Source organism: Hyalella azteca, unplaced genomic scaffold (genome assembly GCF_000764305.2).
Source record: "Hyalella azteca isolate HAZT.00-mixed unplaced genomic scaffold, Hazt_2.0.2 contig5036, whole genome shotgun sequence".
In the NCBI taxonomy this organism is placed as follows: domain Eukaryota; kingdom Metazoa; phylum Arthropoda; class Malacostraca; order Amphipoda; family Hyalellidae; genus Hyalella; species Hyalella azteca.
The window spans coordinates 209,395-228,435 of record NW_025935241.1 but is presented as its reverse complement, the minus strand read 5'-3'; the positions used below and the strand labels follow the sequence as shown (position 1 = coordinate 228,435).

General features: G+C 38.7%; 1 protein-coding gene across 1 annotated transcript; it reads right to left on the bottom strand.

Moving 5' to 3' along the window:
* Nucleotides 1-4,114: 4,114 nt before the first annotated feature.
* Nucleotides 4,115-6,092, bottom strand: LOC108679146 (DNA polymerase epsilon subunit 3). The gene is made up of 3 exons (XM_018167728.2): nucleotides 5,922-6,092; nucleotides 5,179-5,356; nucleotides 4,115-4,640 (listed from the first exon to the last, which is right to left on the bottom strand). Exons 1-3 carry the CDS (start codon nucleotides 6,012-6,014, stop codon nucleotides 4,486-4,488), a joined length of 426 nt encoding a protein of 141 aa, XP_018023217.1. The 5' UTR covers nucleotides 6,015-6,092; the 3' UTR covers nucleotides 4,115-4,485.
* Between the last annotated feature and the right edge of the window lie 12,949 nt (nucleotides 6,093-19,041).

Here is a 19,041-nt window from a genome sequence, read left to right as displayed (position 1 = left end):
TAAAATTTGTCTCTACTGTAAGTTCAGCACGTGTTAATATACAGTCTGACCGCTTTGACATGACCACAACTATGCGTGATCTTCAACAAACGTTTTGTTTATTTGTTTACATTACGATGTTTATGTTTTTTCTGCAAGATATTTTTGGCGGAAACGGTAAAGCAATGCGGATTGCAGAAGTTGAAAATTTTATGAAATGACATGTTTGCGAAGTGCAAACCACGATTTTTTAATCAAACAAAAATTTATGACATTCGAGCCGCGAGATTTCATACCTACTGAAATTATATGATATTAGAGCCGCGATATTTCAGACAAAAATAGGACTTTTCCAGACTAGCGTGGTAGTACACAAAATGAAGCAGAGAGTGAATTCGGACAACGCTCGCAGGAGGGTATTGGTAATAAATAACTTTGTCATTAATTAGATCAAAATCGTTTTTGAATTAACAGAAACAGTCCCAAAAAATTATCCCAAAAGTGTACATGCGGTGATTAATTATCTCTTACCCGTTTGTAGTGTGCATGTCAGTAGGCTATTATTTTTAACGAAAACTTTTATTTTACAGCTCTGCACTCGTAAAGGAAGTCGAACTCAGAAAGATTTTTAGGACCTACACATCGTTGGAAGATGATGGGGGATGAATGTCCAGTTAAAATCTGCAAAGGAGTATACCGTCAACCGGGGCTACTCGGGACAGATTTGAACGATTAGTTTCAAATAACAGTTAATAACTTCTTACGATGAAACATTCCATAAACAAGTTTAGTCTCATTTTATAGCTGATTGGCAGGGCTATCGAATGGCGTTGTCAAAAAATTCCATATGCTATTCGTAAGGTGCCAGACGCAAAATAGAGATTGTCCTGAGTAGCCCCGTCGGTTGGGGCTACTCGGGACAATCTCAGGTTGGGGCTACTCGGGAAAAAGAAACAACGTAAATAAATATAATCGAGAAATAATTAATAGATATTTGTTAGAATCATTCCACCGGACCACCGCATGGATAGATTTGGTAGACATTGCCAGATGCCGGTCATACTAAAATAGTATAATTTAGCAAATCCGGAGTTTCATAGCATATTCATCCTGGCGTATGCATACATACTTACCTGGAATACCTTGATTTTTTTATTGTTTTATTGGCGTACACTCATTGTTTTATTGGCGTACACTCAGCCACGCTGCATTGAAGCCTCCGGCGTACGCGCTGCACCATCCTGGGTATGGGCGGATAGCTACACGCATAGTGACAAACCAGAGCTTTTTTAGAATCAGTTCATTTTTAATTTCCTCATTTACTCAAGATATAAATCAATTTCTTAAGTATAATAATGCTGGTATCCAGGACATAGTGGCAAACAAGAGCTTTTTTAGAATCAGTTCATTTTTAATTTCCTCATTTACTCAAGATTTAAACCAATTTCTTAAGTATGATAATGCTGGTATCCAGGATACTTTACTGGTCTACTTATAGGACTCAAAAATGAACTTGAGGGAGAGTCTGAAAAACTCTCTGCTTTGCCACTATGATCCAGGATACTTTACAGGTCTACTTATAGGATTCAAAAATGAACTTGAGGAAGAGTCTAAAAAACTCTCTGCTTTGCCACTATGCACTATGGCTACACGTTTGTGTGTACGGTCAGTGTGATTACGTAATTTGCATTGCCGCGCATGATCGCATCCATATTTAAACTATTTTAGCTTTCTAAAAGTACGGCGCTGTCGGCGCACGGCGCATTTTTTTACCGGGATAGTACAGCGCACCGCGCAGGTCGTTAAAATTACAATATAAATTCCCGTGCACCTGGCACATCTTCCTGTCTCCTGACCATGGTTAAGCTAAGTCTACCTAGCTAAGGAGCTCAGTGACTCGGAGACTAATCGGAGTCTTAGTGTACGACTAACGTGTATAGGCATAGTGGCAAAGCAGAGAGTTTTTTAGACTCTCCTTCAAGTTCATTTTTGAGTCCTATAAGTAGACCAGTAAAGTATCCTGGATACCAGCATTATCATATTAAGAAATTGGTTTAAATCTTGAGTAAATAAGGAAATTAAAAATGAACTGATTCTAAAGAAGCTCTGGTTTGCCACTATGTGTATAGGCTATTACCTACTGCTACTTGGCAAATGCCAAATGGCAATTGGCATGGCAGAAAAAGGATTAACAATAACATGGCAATCCTTCTAGGCTATCCTAGGACCCATTTTGTAATAAAAATGTGATTATGTGAGAATATATATTATATAACCTATCCAGAATTAGAAATTTTCAACCTTGATTCTGACCCAAGTGACTTCCAGGCGGCAGGCACTTCTCTTGATCTCTTCTATTCTGCCAGTTCTGGTAACAAATTTAATTATTACTGTTGATATTTTTCACTCTGAAACATTATTTTGGCACAGCCATGTAGCAGGATACAAATTAAGAAGAAGTTCATGCATTAAATATCTTTTTATCTAGCCAAAATAATAATTTTGGCAGGTAGTTCACTCTTGGCCCGGGGCTTGGGGCCTGCGGCCTGGGGCCTGCCCCTGGATCCCACAAACTGACCAAACACACGGAGCATACCTACCTTTTGCGTCTGTTGTGTTAGTGCGGATTTTCGGTTGGATTACATTAATTATTTGTAGAGATCATAAAACGGTCTTCAGGGTAAGAGTTGATGCTCTTTAAGCGAATTAAATTCAAAAACTAATCGCATGATGATGGAATCTGAACAAGGCGTTATTTTTGAACATTTGAAGATGACGCAAGGCACGACTGAACAAGTCGTGGGTCTATTGGACGGAGTGTGGCTGTGAATGCTAAAACATTATCAGAAAACGGATGAGAGAAACAGAGTGTAAAAGTTTCGATTGTGTGAAATGATAAAAAAAATCGCGATTTAGCAACCAAATATGGTTGGTTGTATCCAATGTTATACCAAAAAGTTCAACTGGTAAGAAATGTTTTTTCGTATATTTTTTGAATGGCTTGGTCAATGAACTGGAATGACGTCAGTGGCATGTCTGGGTGATAGACCTTAGGCCAAACCTAAGGTCTCCTCGTCGAGCGCAGCTCGAACACACCCAACGTCAAATGGACAGCAGAGTAAACAATACGAGGTTTTCACTTAGCTTTGCAACTCGAAAATTCACAATTAGTAACATTTAACTAGTTGCTGCTGATCCAGGGTCATCTAACGGAATAGTTAGGGCATGAAAATAATGAAGGAGAAAAGAGAAGCGATGTACCACCATGTTTTGAGAAAATTAATTAACCTTTGAGTACCTATATTAACGGCAAGGCCTTCAATGCAGCACATCCTTGTCTGGTATTACTTTAGAGTGCATCCAAAAAAAGTGTTTTTTTTTTTTAATTATATATTTTTTGGGGTGTAGATAAAGAATATGAAATCAGTTTTTGGCGGTCGGCATCGGAAAATCAATTTTTTTTTGTTCGACCACAGCGCATATCAGAGAACATCTCGCAGGTTAGGTCCAAGTCAGGTCTAGTTCAGCTACTTTCAAAGCACACAGTAAACGAACCATACCGGACTGGACCTAACCTTGAGGCCACTCGCTTCCACGTGCAGCAGAAGACAAGGCCTCTGCCACACAGCCTCGGGCGTGTCCCCCCCCCCCTAAAACCCCCGGTTCCCCATTGTCATTTTCTATAGAAAATATATAAAAAATCGGAAAAAATCGGTACCGCCAAAAACGGATTTCAGATTCTTAATCTTACACCCCCCAAAAAAACAATTAAAAAACATCCTTTTGTTGGATGCACTTAATCTAGAGTAAAACCCCTTGTCTCTTACAAAGTATTCAGCCAGAAATTTGTTTTGATTCACAACCTGTAACCCAATTGAATTCACAAATATATTGATTTGACTATTGAGAACAATAAGTGATATGATGACCAAGTACAAAAGTAGTTTAATGTATTAGAATTAAAATCTCATTGGGTGATTTGTAACAAGCACCATTTTGATTACGGCCTGGGGAAAGACACCAATTACAAGTCACCCGACGACACAAATGACGTGGGTGAATGACGTAGAAGGCTCGATAAGTACTTGTTTCTTGTAAAAGAACAAATGAGGAGTAGGTTAATAAAGAGAGTGAAAAAGTACTATCTTAATGTATTGTGTCAGGTACATGTGCTTGCACGGAGAGAAGTTTTCTCTCTGATGCATGGTTTTGGGACTTGCGCAGCAGCAACATCACTAATGAGCAGTGACGTAAATGATGAGTAGTGCATCATAATGAGCATTACTGAGCATCAACTTCACTAAAGAGAAGCGATATCCCTACTGAGCAGTAACAACACTACTGAGCAGTGACAACACTCCAGAGCAGTGGCAACACTCCAATGCAGTGACAACACTCCAGAGCAGTGACGACACTCCGGAGCAGTGACAACACTACTGAGCAACGACATCACTACCGAGCAGTTGAATCACGGCTGAGCAGCAACACCACTGTTGAGCATCAACATCACTCCTGAACATCAACAACGTCCTCCCCCAGCTCCTCCTCAGCTGCCTGCTCCTCCGCCGGCGCCCCCTTCTTGGCGGGGCTGCGCTCCTGCTTCTTGGCCTTCGCCTTCGCCTCCTTCAGCTCCTTCTTGCTTTGCTGGCTCCTCTTGAACGCTGCACAAAACCCGGGTAACGTGGAATTATTTCGGTAAACAGGAAGCTGAGGGTAAATGAGGTGCAGAATGTAAATGAGTTATTGAGGGTAAATTGGGTAGTTAGATTACAAAGTTGATTTTATGAAATGGTTTCTAAATTTGATCGATTTCGTTAAGATGTTCTAGTTAATGAGGCAGTCATTAATTAACACGTCCTGCAAAACTTGGTAGGAACACAACCTTCACGGCAGTCATTGGGAGGCTCGCGTCTTGCAACCTTGTCCCTCACACCTCCAAGTCCTCGAAAAAGCACTTATAAAACGGCTTGAACTCGCGCCCAGAGCCCCGCTCTGAAGAATCGCCCCAAAACCCCCAATCCCCTTCTCTCCCACCCACCTTCAAGGATCTTAGTAAGGGGCTAGACGAAGACGAACTGCTTGAAGTTCCGTCCTAATCCCACTCCCCTACCCCCTTCCTTCAAAGCACTCTTTTGAGCTACTCACTCATTGGACTGCTCAAAGTCTCGCCCTAACCCCCACTCCCCTCCCCTCCCACACCTTCAAGGCACTCGGTGAGAGGCTCGACGAACTGCTCGAAGTCCATCTCCTTGATGGCGTCGAGGACGTCCTGCCCCGTGAGGGTCTTCTTCTTGTTGGCCTGCGCCAGGGCGTTGGCCGTCGACGTCGCATACAGCACAAACACCGAGGCAGCTCTCGCGATGGCGCTGCGGGCCTCCTGCGTCACATAGAGAGGGTTTTGAGAGGAAATGAGGGTTTAGAGAGGGAATGGGGGTTTAGAGAGGGAATGGGGGTTTAGAGGGAATGGGGGTATGGGGAGCATGGAAGGGTAGGGATTGATGGGTAAACCATATGAGAGAATGTGGGATGTGATGGGATAATAATGACAAATAAGAGCATGTTATTATCATGAATGCTACCATTCTCATTCACGAGAAAAATGACAATTGAAATCTCAAAACGAGGCTAAAAGAATAATAAAACTGATAAGGAAGACGGGTATAGACAGACGGGTGACTGATGATCATCGTTGATGGGGTTAATGGGTGATAACAAGGGGGTTAAAGATGTGAGTTAATTTTTGGAGAAGTCATTACAGCTCACACACTCCCCCTCAGCACCTCACTCCCCCTTAGCACCACACTCCCCTTCAGCACCACACTCCTCCTCACCACTACACTCCCCCTCAGCACCACACTCCCCCTCAGCACCACACTCCCCNCACCACACTCCCCCACAGTACCACACTCCCCCACAGCACCACACTCCCCCACAGCACCCACCTTGGACACCAACACGCCAGGTGGCAGGGAGTCTTTAATGAGGCGCATCACAATTGAGTTCGGCAAGTTCAGGTCTTCAGGGCGCTCAGCCATGATGGTAACTCTAAGTGACAGCAATACTGAAGAGAACACTGATGTTATCGGATCTGGAATGTAATGTGAAAGTTAATAAAAAATATAACTCAGTAGTACTCACTGCAGTGAGCGGCAGAGCACGCATTTTCTCGTGAATGAAAATGTGAAGTCATGGACAGACAGACGGACATGAAGAAATGCCAAGGGCATTTTTTCCATAAATGAGAAAATGCACTAAAAATACAAGCTAAACTTATATGTTAATGAAAAACTAAATCCATATTTATCAAGCCTTCAATCAAGTGCCACAGTACTTAGCAAAGCAGTTATTACATTGCACTAAGCACAGCAGCTTAGCAGCCAACTGGAATTTTATGGCCAAAAATAGATATTTTTACAATAAATTTGTAATCTTGCAACTTGATTGTGCATTTTTGTTACCAATTAGATAGAAGATAATTCATCTAGGGGGAATTATCCAGCTCCAACAATGGCTGGAAAGCTCTAGCCCTAGTTACAGCTCAAAAAGTAGATGTATTCCATGCCAGTCAGAAAGTAGATAATTTTCACAAAGGCAACTTGACACCTACCTACTGGGTATGAGTGTTTTGGAGCTGGGCTGTAAAATTGTGCACTGCAAGCTGGATGGCCAGAGCTCTTATAGAATATTCAATATTAGAGAATTTCTTTTCCTTTCCATTTTTCTATACCGCAAACAATATGATAGATTTATCATATGACAAAGACCCCATTCAACATACAATGTTAAGATTATATCTAATTTCCCTTCAGCACAGATCATTCTATGATAAATGCAATACCAATATGAGGAGCTGAAGTTGCCAATATTGAAAGCAGGGTGGAACTCTATAAATGGTGCTTCCGATATTCAATATGAATTGAGCCTGGTAACTTGACAAGTTCTAAAATATTAGCCTAACATGAAATAAAAAAATAGTTCCACATTCATTGATTCAATTTAATATATTCACTTGTGCATATATTACTCTACCTGCATTCTAACCTGTTGCCAAAGGCCTACTGCCCTCTGGCACTGCACTCCAGACCAGGCATGGTATAGTCAACCTGATTTTTGAGCTTTGACCAAAGCCTTTCTGCCACTGGAGTTTTATTATTGACATTATTGGAGTCTTCCCACAATCTCCTGTGAAATTTTAACAAAAGTGTACAAACAAGTGATGACATTCTAAAGTTATTGAAAACATGTCACTTTGGATCCAAGAGGGTTTCAATAGTAAGATTGAATTTGCCACTCTTTCAAAGAATACACTTACCAAGTTTCTGCTCTTTAATAAAGCAAAACAATATATTGCATTTCCCATTTCAATCAACTTGTACGAGTGCCAAAAGGGTTTGAAAGATGCCAGCAATCAGCATATCAACAAGGCCTTGTTGTTGTGATATCACTGTAGCAACTGAACTGAAGTGCCATTGTTAGTACTGTAATTGACCATCTAGCAAAAAATATTATCAATAGTCTCAACCCTAATAGTGATCCAACTGGAAAAATGGGCAGAAGCCACCCATGTATGGGGACAATTTCATCCAATCCTATGGCCCTTTGACTAATTTTCATTATAAAAATTATTTGATGTTATATGCAATCATAGGAATTGAGGAGGCAATTTTAAAAAATCAACTGTGAAAATTTTGGAAAATTTACATGAATTTTCAGATGCAGATTGGATAGCATTCCCTAAAAGGCTAACTATTTAATTGAAACTTGAACACTATCAATCCAAGTATAAAAATAGGGATAAGTAACCCTGCAAATTTGATAGGAAAAAAATGCCCTTGCTTGGAGACAATATGGCCCAGGTCCAGGATTGGACCTGGGCCATATTGTCTCTCCAACTTGTTTCTGAAATCTTGTAGTTCCGGGTCCAGTGTGTGAGTGTGACAAATTTTCAATACATTTTGAAACTCATGGCCCTATTGTGCACTTTTGTTAACAATTAGATAGGAGTTAATTCATTTGGGCTTTTTGGCAGAAATCTCACCACTCATGGTTCCAGAAATGGCGGGAAAGCTCTAGTCACGGCCCTAAACTAAAGGGAGATGTTTTCCAAGCTTGATATGCCGATATGGCCCATCTGGCCCCATCATAACAATAGCCATTAGCCAAGAACCCAAGATAGAAATTTTTCTACTTTCATTAAAATTTTTCTAATACATTAAAATTCATATTGCAACACCACTTACGTCTTACAGTTACAGATAGTAATATACCAATAAGCAATGACACTGTGACTGTGGTCTGTGTGACACATATATATTATATATATATATATAAATATATGTCATTGGTATAGCTATCACACCCAAATGACCCAATATGAAAATTGGGTAGAATTATGATTAATTATCAAAAAAATGCAACATGAAAAAATAAGGTTTATGGGGAATTTTGGAAAATTGTATTGTAGGCAAAAATATGTACTTTTTCATATATTACTTAAAAAATGGGAAAAGGCCATAGCAACAGAAGTAGATACTACCTAGTACCTAATTCAGTAATTGTCCATAATCATGGCCTTGTGGGCAATTTTTGTCTACTACGGAGTTCTTAAGTGTGACCTGTAGTCCTGTACTATGCATAGCCCATAGGCTATGCAGCTGATGCCATCACCTTATTTCACCTATAATATTGTCAACTACAAGTCAATTTTTTAAACTTTAAAGTCAGTAGGAGCTTAAACCTCTAGGCTCTTTCCAGGCCATGGAACGGAAAGCCATATTCTAGCTGTGAATCAGTGAATGGAGCTATCCATGTGGCCCATGCCCAATTTTGCCCATCATCCACCAGGACCATCACTATGACACTATCCATGTATGTTTGATTCAAAATGAAAATGCATTTTAAGCCAAATCTCCAATTTTAGCCTACCATATATTATACGTACCGTAAAATGGGGTAACTTAGACCACTTTTTTTTATAAATGATGCCATTTTTTTACTAGCTAAATTAAACTTAAATTGAAACATGCAAAATACAGGTCTATACTCTAGCTTCACTTACCATAAATTGCTGGCTCCTGCCTCTCATAGTCTTTATGTAATTTCAAAAAAGGTGATGGTCTTTGTTACCCCAGCTGCCAGCTCTTGGGGTAACTTAGACCGGGTGGTAAAACCAATTATATTTTTTGGTAAAATAACTCCAGGTTTTGGTGCATTGTAGTAGAACTCTTCTAGTTACATATGCAAATGACAAACTTGAGGAAAGTGTCATAGTTAGCAAATGGGGGGCGCCGCCCCCCAGGTGGTCTAAGTTCCCGCAAACGGGAGAACTCTGACCACCTAATAGCAGCCCTGACAGGGTTAACATAGACCAGCTTGGAAATTAAGCTAAATTACCATATATAAGACTCTGTAGAGTCTGAAACATAAAGAAAAAACATTAATAGGCTGTCAAACATAAAATATGTTATATATGGTAATTTTATATTAACTTCCAAGCCGGTCTATGTTACCCCGTCAGGGCTGACATTAGGTGGTCTATGTTACCCCATTTGCAAACTATGACACTTTCCTAAAATTTGTCATTTGCATATGTAACTAGAAGAGTTCTACTACAATGCATGAAAACCTGGAGTTATTTAACCAAAAAATAAAAAAATTGGAGGGGGTACTCTGACAGGCTTTAAATAATAGCTCATTTTTGTGGGTCACATTTTTAATTTTTTAACCTATTAGATATGCAAACTTTTTAAATCTTTCTATTTTGTTATGTAGCCTCAGTATTAGGCCTTTTATGCCCATCAACAAAATTTTTCTATGTCAAATAGTTTTTGAGTCATGGGGGTTTTTGTTAAAAAAACAAAAAGTGGTCTAAGTTACCCCGCCGGTCTAAGTTACCCCATTTTACGCCTTACGGTATAGGCAATTTGCAGTCTGTAGATCAGTAGATATGCATGCAGCATGCACTTATGTCTTATGAGTTATGCTGTCTGAAGTTATGCAGTTAAATATGGCATATTATGGGCGACCGCACTACTGCACTAGTGCCGTAGCCGCCAAGGCCCAAGATAACATCTTAGAGGCTAGCCTACTGCATAAGCAAATAATTAATAAAGCAATTAGTCATCAAGTGCATATCTGCAAATTTACATGCCGCTTGTTCATAAAAAGCATTAGAAATAGATCAACAAGCATAATACTAAACTACAATAGTATTAAACTATTATGTTCGTTGATCAAGCAAAAAAGCAAAGGCTCAGTCAAGTTTCACGAAAATTCCATTGTTTCTTTCGATTCAAGATTAACTAAATTCAATTTTCAGCGCAAGAAACTCATAAGAAGAAGTTGTAGCAAAATATTTGTAGATAGATTATTTATAACAATTTAGAGCATTTAGGCGGTGAAAATTTATGGTAAAAGATTTTCTGTCACCGAACACAGCACGCAAGACGCAGCCATGCACCACTCCACAGTCCACACGTACCTATTACATCTTGCGAACGAACTTCGCGCCTCTGAAATCTGAAATGCATGTTACGCTACCTTCCAAAATCAAATTATTCCCTAACAAACACATACTGAAAAAAAAACATTTCAATCGATACTATATAAAATATTAACGTATTTTCACTTGCAAACAATTCTTATATTTGCGAATAATGTATTTTCCACTATCTGGATAAATTATTCATGTACAAAATTAGAAAAAAAACTAATTATTATTATTTTATTGCATTAATTCATCTAAAGTTTCTGTATTTGCAATCATTTGCACAAGAATAATTACAATCGATACCATTCTTTGCACGAAGTGGAATTTTGTACACTGCTGTACTTGCGTTGTTCGTCTAGTGAGCGACCATGTATATTTTTTAGTTACCTAGTCAAAAGATTTTCTACGAACATCAGCGAATTAACAACTGATAATAATACAGCACAGTTACCCATAAACTCATAAACGTAATCTCTATCCATGTCATTTCATTTATCATAATCACCTTTTACCAAATGGAATCCAAATATTAATGAATATGAGGTAAGAACAACTTCGCAATATTAGCACTGACCTATTCTGATATAGTAGTATAGTGTCTTCGGCGTTGAAGAATTGAAGTTTGTCATTATCATTTACATGACTATAATAGATTGCGTAATTTGGTCACTTCATGATAGATAGTACTTTTCTTAATCTTATAATGAATACGAAGCATTTATATAGGACGTTATATTAATGCACTGTCTGGGCACAGGAGAGGCACGCCTAGAAAGGTATAGAGGGAGCTCGGTACAACATGCAGAGCATTAGGCATACCTACATCTTCCGAGGCACATACCGCGCCTGCTAGCATGTTATGTGTAATAGTTCTTCCGTAATATTACACTAGATAAAAATCTGGGCAAATAACTTTCGCATTGGACTAGATGTGTAGCAATGGTGAATGAGAGGGGCGCCGTTAGGATTATAGTGTCTAAATGTTGCGAAAACCACCCGTTGTTTTCTACCGGATTAGAACTGTGCGCATTTGGTTCACTTCGCAGTCTTCTGCTCTGCATAGCAGTTGGTATTGCCATACCATTGGACTGAAAATTTCTTATCACGGCATTCCATCGATCGCGTCATCAGCAGCGATTGAAAATAACTACTGGCAAAGCCTAGTCTTTGTATACCAGTAGGAAAATAAAGATGTATTTTTTCCATTTAATCAATGAATTCAACTCGTAAGCATGGAACTGAACAATAATGCACATTAACCATTGCTCGCATTTACATTATTTTCGCTGCATGAGGCGCTCTCACAATAATACTGCCCCAGAGTTCAGCAGGCAACCGCAAGAGGCCGACTTTATGAACTTATGTTACAATCAGCGTCTCTGCGGACGATAAACTTACGAGTACCAAGGCGCAATCCTCATAATTATAATCATTGCAAGATGATTGCGAAAAAGTTGCAGATTTTATTCCAAACTCATCTTTCATTTTCTTATTTGTTTTTTATTTTACCGTAAATAATCTAACATGGAAATAACTTCGTCGCTAGCATATTAAACCTTTTTTAGTTTAAGTAACAGAACGGTGAGATATTACACATTTGTTCACATTCCGGTAGGGACACACCTCGTTGTACATATATGTGTACCAGCGTCGCCGGAACATCGTGAATCTTGTGAATCTATACCGACTTCATCGTCATATGATGAATTGCCTTGCCATGGAAATCCAGTCTGCCTTCAATTAACGAAAGACATCTGTCTCTGTCGTCCGATATATTGCTTTTTAGCCATCATGTTAAAGTTAAGAGAAGCAATATTGAAGCAGTGAATTGCGGGTTTAATCTCAACTAGCTGCAAATATTCTGGTCGAAGCTTAACTGGGCTGTCGGGTGTTATGAACAAGCTTGGGGTCCTTTAAATTTGCAGGGCAGCAAATTTAGAAAGCTGAATAAATCCGTTCATATCTATGCACGGCTCCAGGCCAGATTTTGCACCATTAATGCACACACTACTATTATCAATACCAGTACCACTACTATTTATAGGCATCGGCGCAGAAAAATGCGGAGCGGCACTAGCAGTAGGTCTGATCACTGGAATAAAGTGCTGTAATCTTCGTACGCAGAAACCCGATGCACCATACATCTTTTCACTGCGGACATTTACAAGGGCAAAATATGAAAGTAAGTTTGTTATTTTTGTGAGTATTTTTCAGGTTATTATTGATTCTTATCTTAGGTGTATAGTGTGATTACTCTTTATTACGGACATATTGATATGTGTCGAATATTATAGTGAATTTGTAATTTTTGTGACTATTTGTCAGGTTGTCATTGATGTTATTATCTTAGGTGTATGTATAGTGTATAAATCATTAGCTGGGTTCAGCATCATGAGGCGGTAGCTCTATTGCTTTCAACCACACTCTACTCTACACTCTACTCAGCCCCTAGGCTGAGTCGACATGAAAATACGACCAAATTCCTATCAATCTACTTTTAAAAACAGAACGAATACACTTTTACATGATATACGTGAAATGCCTAGTTTTACATTTTGACGACCTACTCAGCCAGTGAATTTATTAATTTTACACAACCACTAGACAGTACTTGGCCTACTTTAATGTAGAGCGACAGAAGAGGAATGTGCCTGCTTCTAGCCTGCGAACCTAATATAACGATTTTGCCAGGGGGTTCTAGCTGAAATTTGCGCTACGCACAACTACATACCTCACCGAATGTTTCATTTCTATCAGTCGACGCTTATCACATTTTGCCGGAAAATTTGTTTTGCTTGTAACTACAAACGAACTTGAAAATTGGTTCCAGCTGATGAAATCTGTGATAAATCGATTAAAGTTAGTTATAATTGCGATAAATTTAACGTTCTGTTAAGCTAAGAAAATGACAGTGATGCAATGATGGGGATCGCCCAACTTCTGCAGCAAGAGCTGCCTTGGTCCTGCTTTCGTGTTCCTGGGCACAATCCCTGATCGACCTCCCCTGCAACACTACCAGCGGCGAGAAGCAAGCAACAGCATCGTGCATCAGGTGGCCCAAATGAGGGCGGATGAACGATAATCAGAGGCGGCGATCCATCGTGGCCTGGGACTGCTACGACCCAAACAAATACTAAGGATACTAAGGACTCAACCTCCACATTTTTTTCCGCACAACGAAGGGGGCTTTTAAAATTGGGCGATTATAATGAAATATATGCAACGATATTATGACTCACATTTTGCAGCCGTTCAGCAACTGGAACACTCGAAATATTTGACAGCTGTAATAACAAAAAAACTGATACATTTTACTTATTCTAACATCGCGCTTGGCATTAAATCTTGCGCGCTCATTGTACTTCCGTCAATGCATTGACTTTTAACCAGAGACCCTCAGTGAACTTCTAGTCTAAACCACTCTAAAGGTTCTAAGAAAGCTTTGCCTGTTGAAACCTGAGCGAATGACTCAACTGAACAAACTACTGTGAGACTCAACATGACAAACTGTCCAGCGGAACGGAACTGTGCAAGCTACAGTGAGACTCGACAGCAACATCGAGATTCTAGACTAAGCTGTTCGTACGGTATAAACTATTAAAGCCTCTCGGCCTCAAATATAATTTTAGGATAAAATTCCTAAAGGCTATGCCAGACGTATCAGAGTCATGCAGATTAGTAGTACGACAAATAAATTGTTATGTTTTAGTACAAATTTTATTCACACTCATTTTACACCGTTGTGGTCAATACTTGAGATAGTTAATGTATTTTTAACGTTATGGTATTTGATTATCAGCGAGGAAATTTATGTTTGTTATTAGAAAAAAAAAACAATAATGGACAATTAGTTTTCTGTTCCAGGAAAATAGAATTGATGGGTAAATAAAATAATTTATTCTTTCCAATGAATACGATATAATTTGGATGATTGATGTTATCCAGTAATTAGATCTTTTATGATCACAACGAATTTCGATTAGTACTTTCACTGTCGCTTCTACTTGGTATCCTAAAGAAAATTCATACGTAACAACATCTCGAAAATGTATTGGTAAAAGGACATTTGCTGAATTTCAGTATAATTAATGAATTTCTCTGAGCTTGACAGTAAAATTCACATATATTCTGTTTGATTTAAATTCTTTTTGATTTTCCAAACGCGACGGTACAGTAATCTGGAAGTATCCAATGTTCATACGTGTTTTTCGTAAACTGGACAAAATTTTCTTTGGAATGACTTGGTTACCCCAGTTATTTAAACGTTATAAAAAATAATATGCAGTATCATCACTCAACAGGTCATTCTACAACTCATTTCCCGCGTTAAGAAGTGTTAGGAGTTAGTTAATGCCAATAATTCAGATGATGTGAAATTTTTGTCAGAAATTTAAAAAAAGGTTTTAGTTTCCTTCATTATTTGGACGACATTAGAGTAATCTCAGTAACAACTACGACGTTGACTAGCCGTTTATCCTGCCCCCTAAAACAAGCTCGCAACCTCAAAGCATTACAGTCGAACAGGTTCATCTCAAAATCCGCGATGAACTCAATTGGCTCCGTGAAACCTGTGACAGCGTAAAGCTCTACGCGACCATCACTTGCACTGTGCTAGAGGAACCCACCAGCATCGTCAACTAGCAATGGCCTGACATCATCGGACCGAGGATGGCTGAAACGTGAAAATTATTTTCACGTTTAAAAATTTTCTTGTATCATATTTACGGAAATCATATACTTATCCCACCAAAATTTCTGTAATCAATACTTTCTATTACTTTAAAATTAATGTTGTTACATTCGAAACGTCGTTAATAAATTAAAATTACGTCATTAAAAAATATTTCACGATATCTTTGTTCTCCTCTTCATGCCTCATATATAGCCCGTTGTTTTTCGGCGGCAAAGTATGTATTCGAGATGGCATGTGCTAGTGTAGTTTTTGTCTAGGACAGCAGTAATTGTGCACAACAGAGCTCCTGAAGCTCATTTTGAATTGTAGCTCCTTCCCTTTAAGTCACTCTGACTTGACTGATGCACTTTTCGTTGTGAAGTCTCCATGCATGAAGGTTAAGCTGTGATTTGCCATCTCATTTTTCATTTCTCTCAGCGCCTTCACTTTCGATTCCTAATTTTTCATCACAATTTGTACACGATATTCGCAGATTCTCGTCATTTCTTCGCTTTTAGGGGCTTGATGGATGACTGCTTTGGAGACCATATTTGTGAGCAACATTGTTTTCCTCGCCACTTTCACCAACTGACGTTAGCGTCTCACGTCTGCTAGTTGTTACTCGGTGCCATCCATTTTTTAGGCCATATATGTGACATTTTTTGCTTAGTTTAGTTGAATCTTAAGGTTCTTCTTAATCTTAAGAAGTGAACGTTAATACGTTTACTTCTTCGCTAGATGATCTTCTGGTTAGCCAGTTCAATGCTCACTTGTTCCAGCCTTTCTACAGCAAAGCTTATATTGGCTTCATTGAGGAGAACCCTCAATTCAACATTCTCCATTTTAAAGTAAGAAAGTTATATCAAATCCTGGAAGTCGGGAAGCTTATTCTCGGATTCACGGCGAATTTCTGCAGCTAACGATGGAAGATGCAGTCGACGACGGAATTTTTGAACTCGGCGAAATCTTTTGACAACAAGAAAATTCTGCCATCTAATACTAATTTCTGCGCTCATGACCCGCAAAATATGTGGGGGTTATCTTTTACCACTCCACAAAATGATAACTGTGCGACACAGAAATAAACTAATTCCAAGATAAGTTAAGAGTAAACTCAAAAATATGAAATTTGAAAAATAAGAAAAATATCTCACACTGCCTCAAAGCTGCAGTAACATCGAGCAACTCCATCTCAAGATTATGGATGAATTGAACAGGCTCTGTGAAACCTATGAACCAACACCAGGGGCCACGGCTATAAGCTAAAAAAAATTGCGCTGCAACTTCTCCACGCGACAAAATTTCTTCTCGCCTCGAATCACCGACATGTGGAACAGCCTCCCCAATGACATCGTTGGCGCTCTAAGTATGAACGCGTTCAAGAACAGACTAGATAAAGCTATGGAAAAATATATGTTCATATTTGAAATGCCTAGCACCATATCGAACCCGGTGAAAGTCCATTAGCTACTTGAAACTATTGTCAGTCATGAAAATATCCGGTCAAATTAAACGATATTAGATCTTCTGTGAACAAGGCACGAAAAGGAAAAGCATCGGCGACAGGCGCCTACACTTCAGCGCCGAGATCAATATGTTATGTTATGTTATATTTGATGACGATAAATAAATCTCATCGTGGAAATCCCCTAGACATATAAATTCGTATGTAAAGTGAACTTAATTTCATAAAAATGTGGATTTTTCATAAAACACACACACGCACCTGATACGTACCCTCTCGAGACGAGTGTAGTGCCTAACATATTGTGAAACATTTCTTAATTTCATATATCACTAGTGGTAAATACATAGCTCGGATGAGTGCCTCAAGTGCACGATTTTTCGAACTGATATTAACTCGTCGCAATTAAGATATCAATAATACTCAAATAACTATGTCTCATATAATTTAGCAATAGCAACACAAATAATACGCAAAATCGGAGCAATTTTCCCACAGATGACAGCAGGCCCACTACAGCGCCTCATAACTACATATGTGAGGTGGCGGCAGCCTCAGAGGCCGAGCGCCATCATCCCCTAACGTCGCGAACTGACGGCCATCTATGTATGTATATACTGCGGATTAATTTTTTCAAGTTACTGTACACAGAAAAATAAATGCTTCACCTTTTGTGAGTTGATGGCACACCCGCAACTGGATAGGGGGAACTTTGAATGTTTTTATGGATCTAGTAAGTCAATTTATGGGACTGATTTACATGATGTCTCAAAGCATAGGTCAGAAGAAGGGGCCTATCTCATTGTCTTACGAAAGCCAGGCTTAGACAAGCCCAATTAAATAGATACAAAATTTGTGGTCTTTCATTATTATCGAGATATAGTCTTTGTATCACTTCATAATGAATTTGCCTTGACATGTGCGGATGGAGGCTCTATTTCTTCAGTCCACTGCAATCGTACAAAACTCAGCGCGGCTCATACCTTTTAATTAAAACCAATTAATTATTAAACCTTCAAACCTATTAATTTCAATACTGATATTGATAATAAATATGGGAAAAGAGTATATACCAATCTGCACATCAAACCACTTTCTTTACTTGGTATATAATTTTGATGAACCTTCTTGACGAAGAATAAGTGGCAACCATATATATTTCCTTGAGTTACCCCCGCGAATAATTTACTGCTAACATTAGTCAATTTCAATCCCAATAAATTTAGTTTAGCTACCCATCAAATTTAATTTTTTACCGTTGTACATTCCATTCATTTATCGCCATTAATAATTACCGAATTCGATTCAAATAGTATAAAATATATATTTATAACATATTTTTGAAGTTTATTTTGAGTTATTTTCACATTAAATTGAGTAATTGAGGTTTTTTAAGTTTATTTACATAATTCTAATAAAGTATAAAAATCGGTGTCTCTGGCTTGTTCATGGGCGTATATTAATTTTGTAAGATGTTAATACGTTGGTGATAAAGGTTCGCGTTGTAGTAGAAAACTCTGTCGCAGAAGAAAAAAAAATTAAATATTGTAGTAAGTAGCCGTGAGATTGATGCTGAATAATATGAAATTATGTGAACACTGCAAATGAGAACGAATGAAATAGAAAATGTTTATTAATAAATAATCAGAATGCGCGTAAGTTTCTTTGAGTTCTCAACCAACATGAGTTTTCGTCTCTCCTCGTGTTATGGCATGTGATGACATGTCAGCCTAAGTACTGTACTTCCGGCCGAACTTCCGCTGCTGATAATATAATAAATTTAATAATGTATTCGTTAATTGTCTATTTTTAGGTTATTTAAAAGAATGTGCAGATAAATTACAACTGTAACAACAATAATTGCTTTTTCGAATCTACAAAAATTTGCCTTTCAGTAATCGCCACCTCTGTTGCCTGCGCATCTGTTCAGTGGTCTCTAACTGTTCACTTGTCCGGCCGGTTTGGCGGACGTTCCCACTAATACCTAGAATTAAAATGATGAGGTATGCATTTTTTCAGAATCTGGTGGAATACGACGTGTGACAATTTTATGGCCGGACTCGCGGCCCGGCGCCACACACGTTTGAATGCGAGTCACCGGCACGTGGAATTGACTTCCTGCCAACATCGTTCACGCTCCGAGAATTAAAGCATTCTACATGTATAACAGACTAGATAAATCCATACCGAGGCATACGAGTATGATTCTATTAGAAGAGCCTTCAACCTCGCAAACTAGTTAATTCATAACAGTTATTTGGCGTCAACGTCAGTTTCATAGGATATAGTCAAAATGGCAGTTCTCAGATTTCCAAGTGACATGACAAGAATATTATAGGAATCGGCGACAGGTCAAACTTGACCTATTCTCCCACGCCGAATTATTACTATACTTTACTAATAGGTAAACTATTTGTGTGTGCACATGCATATACA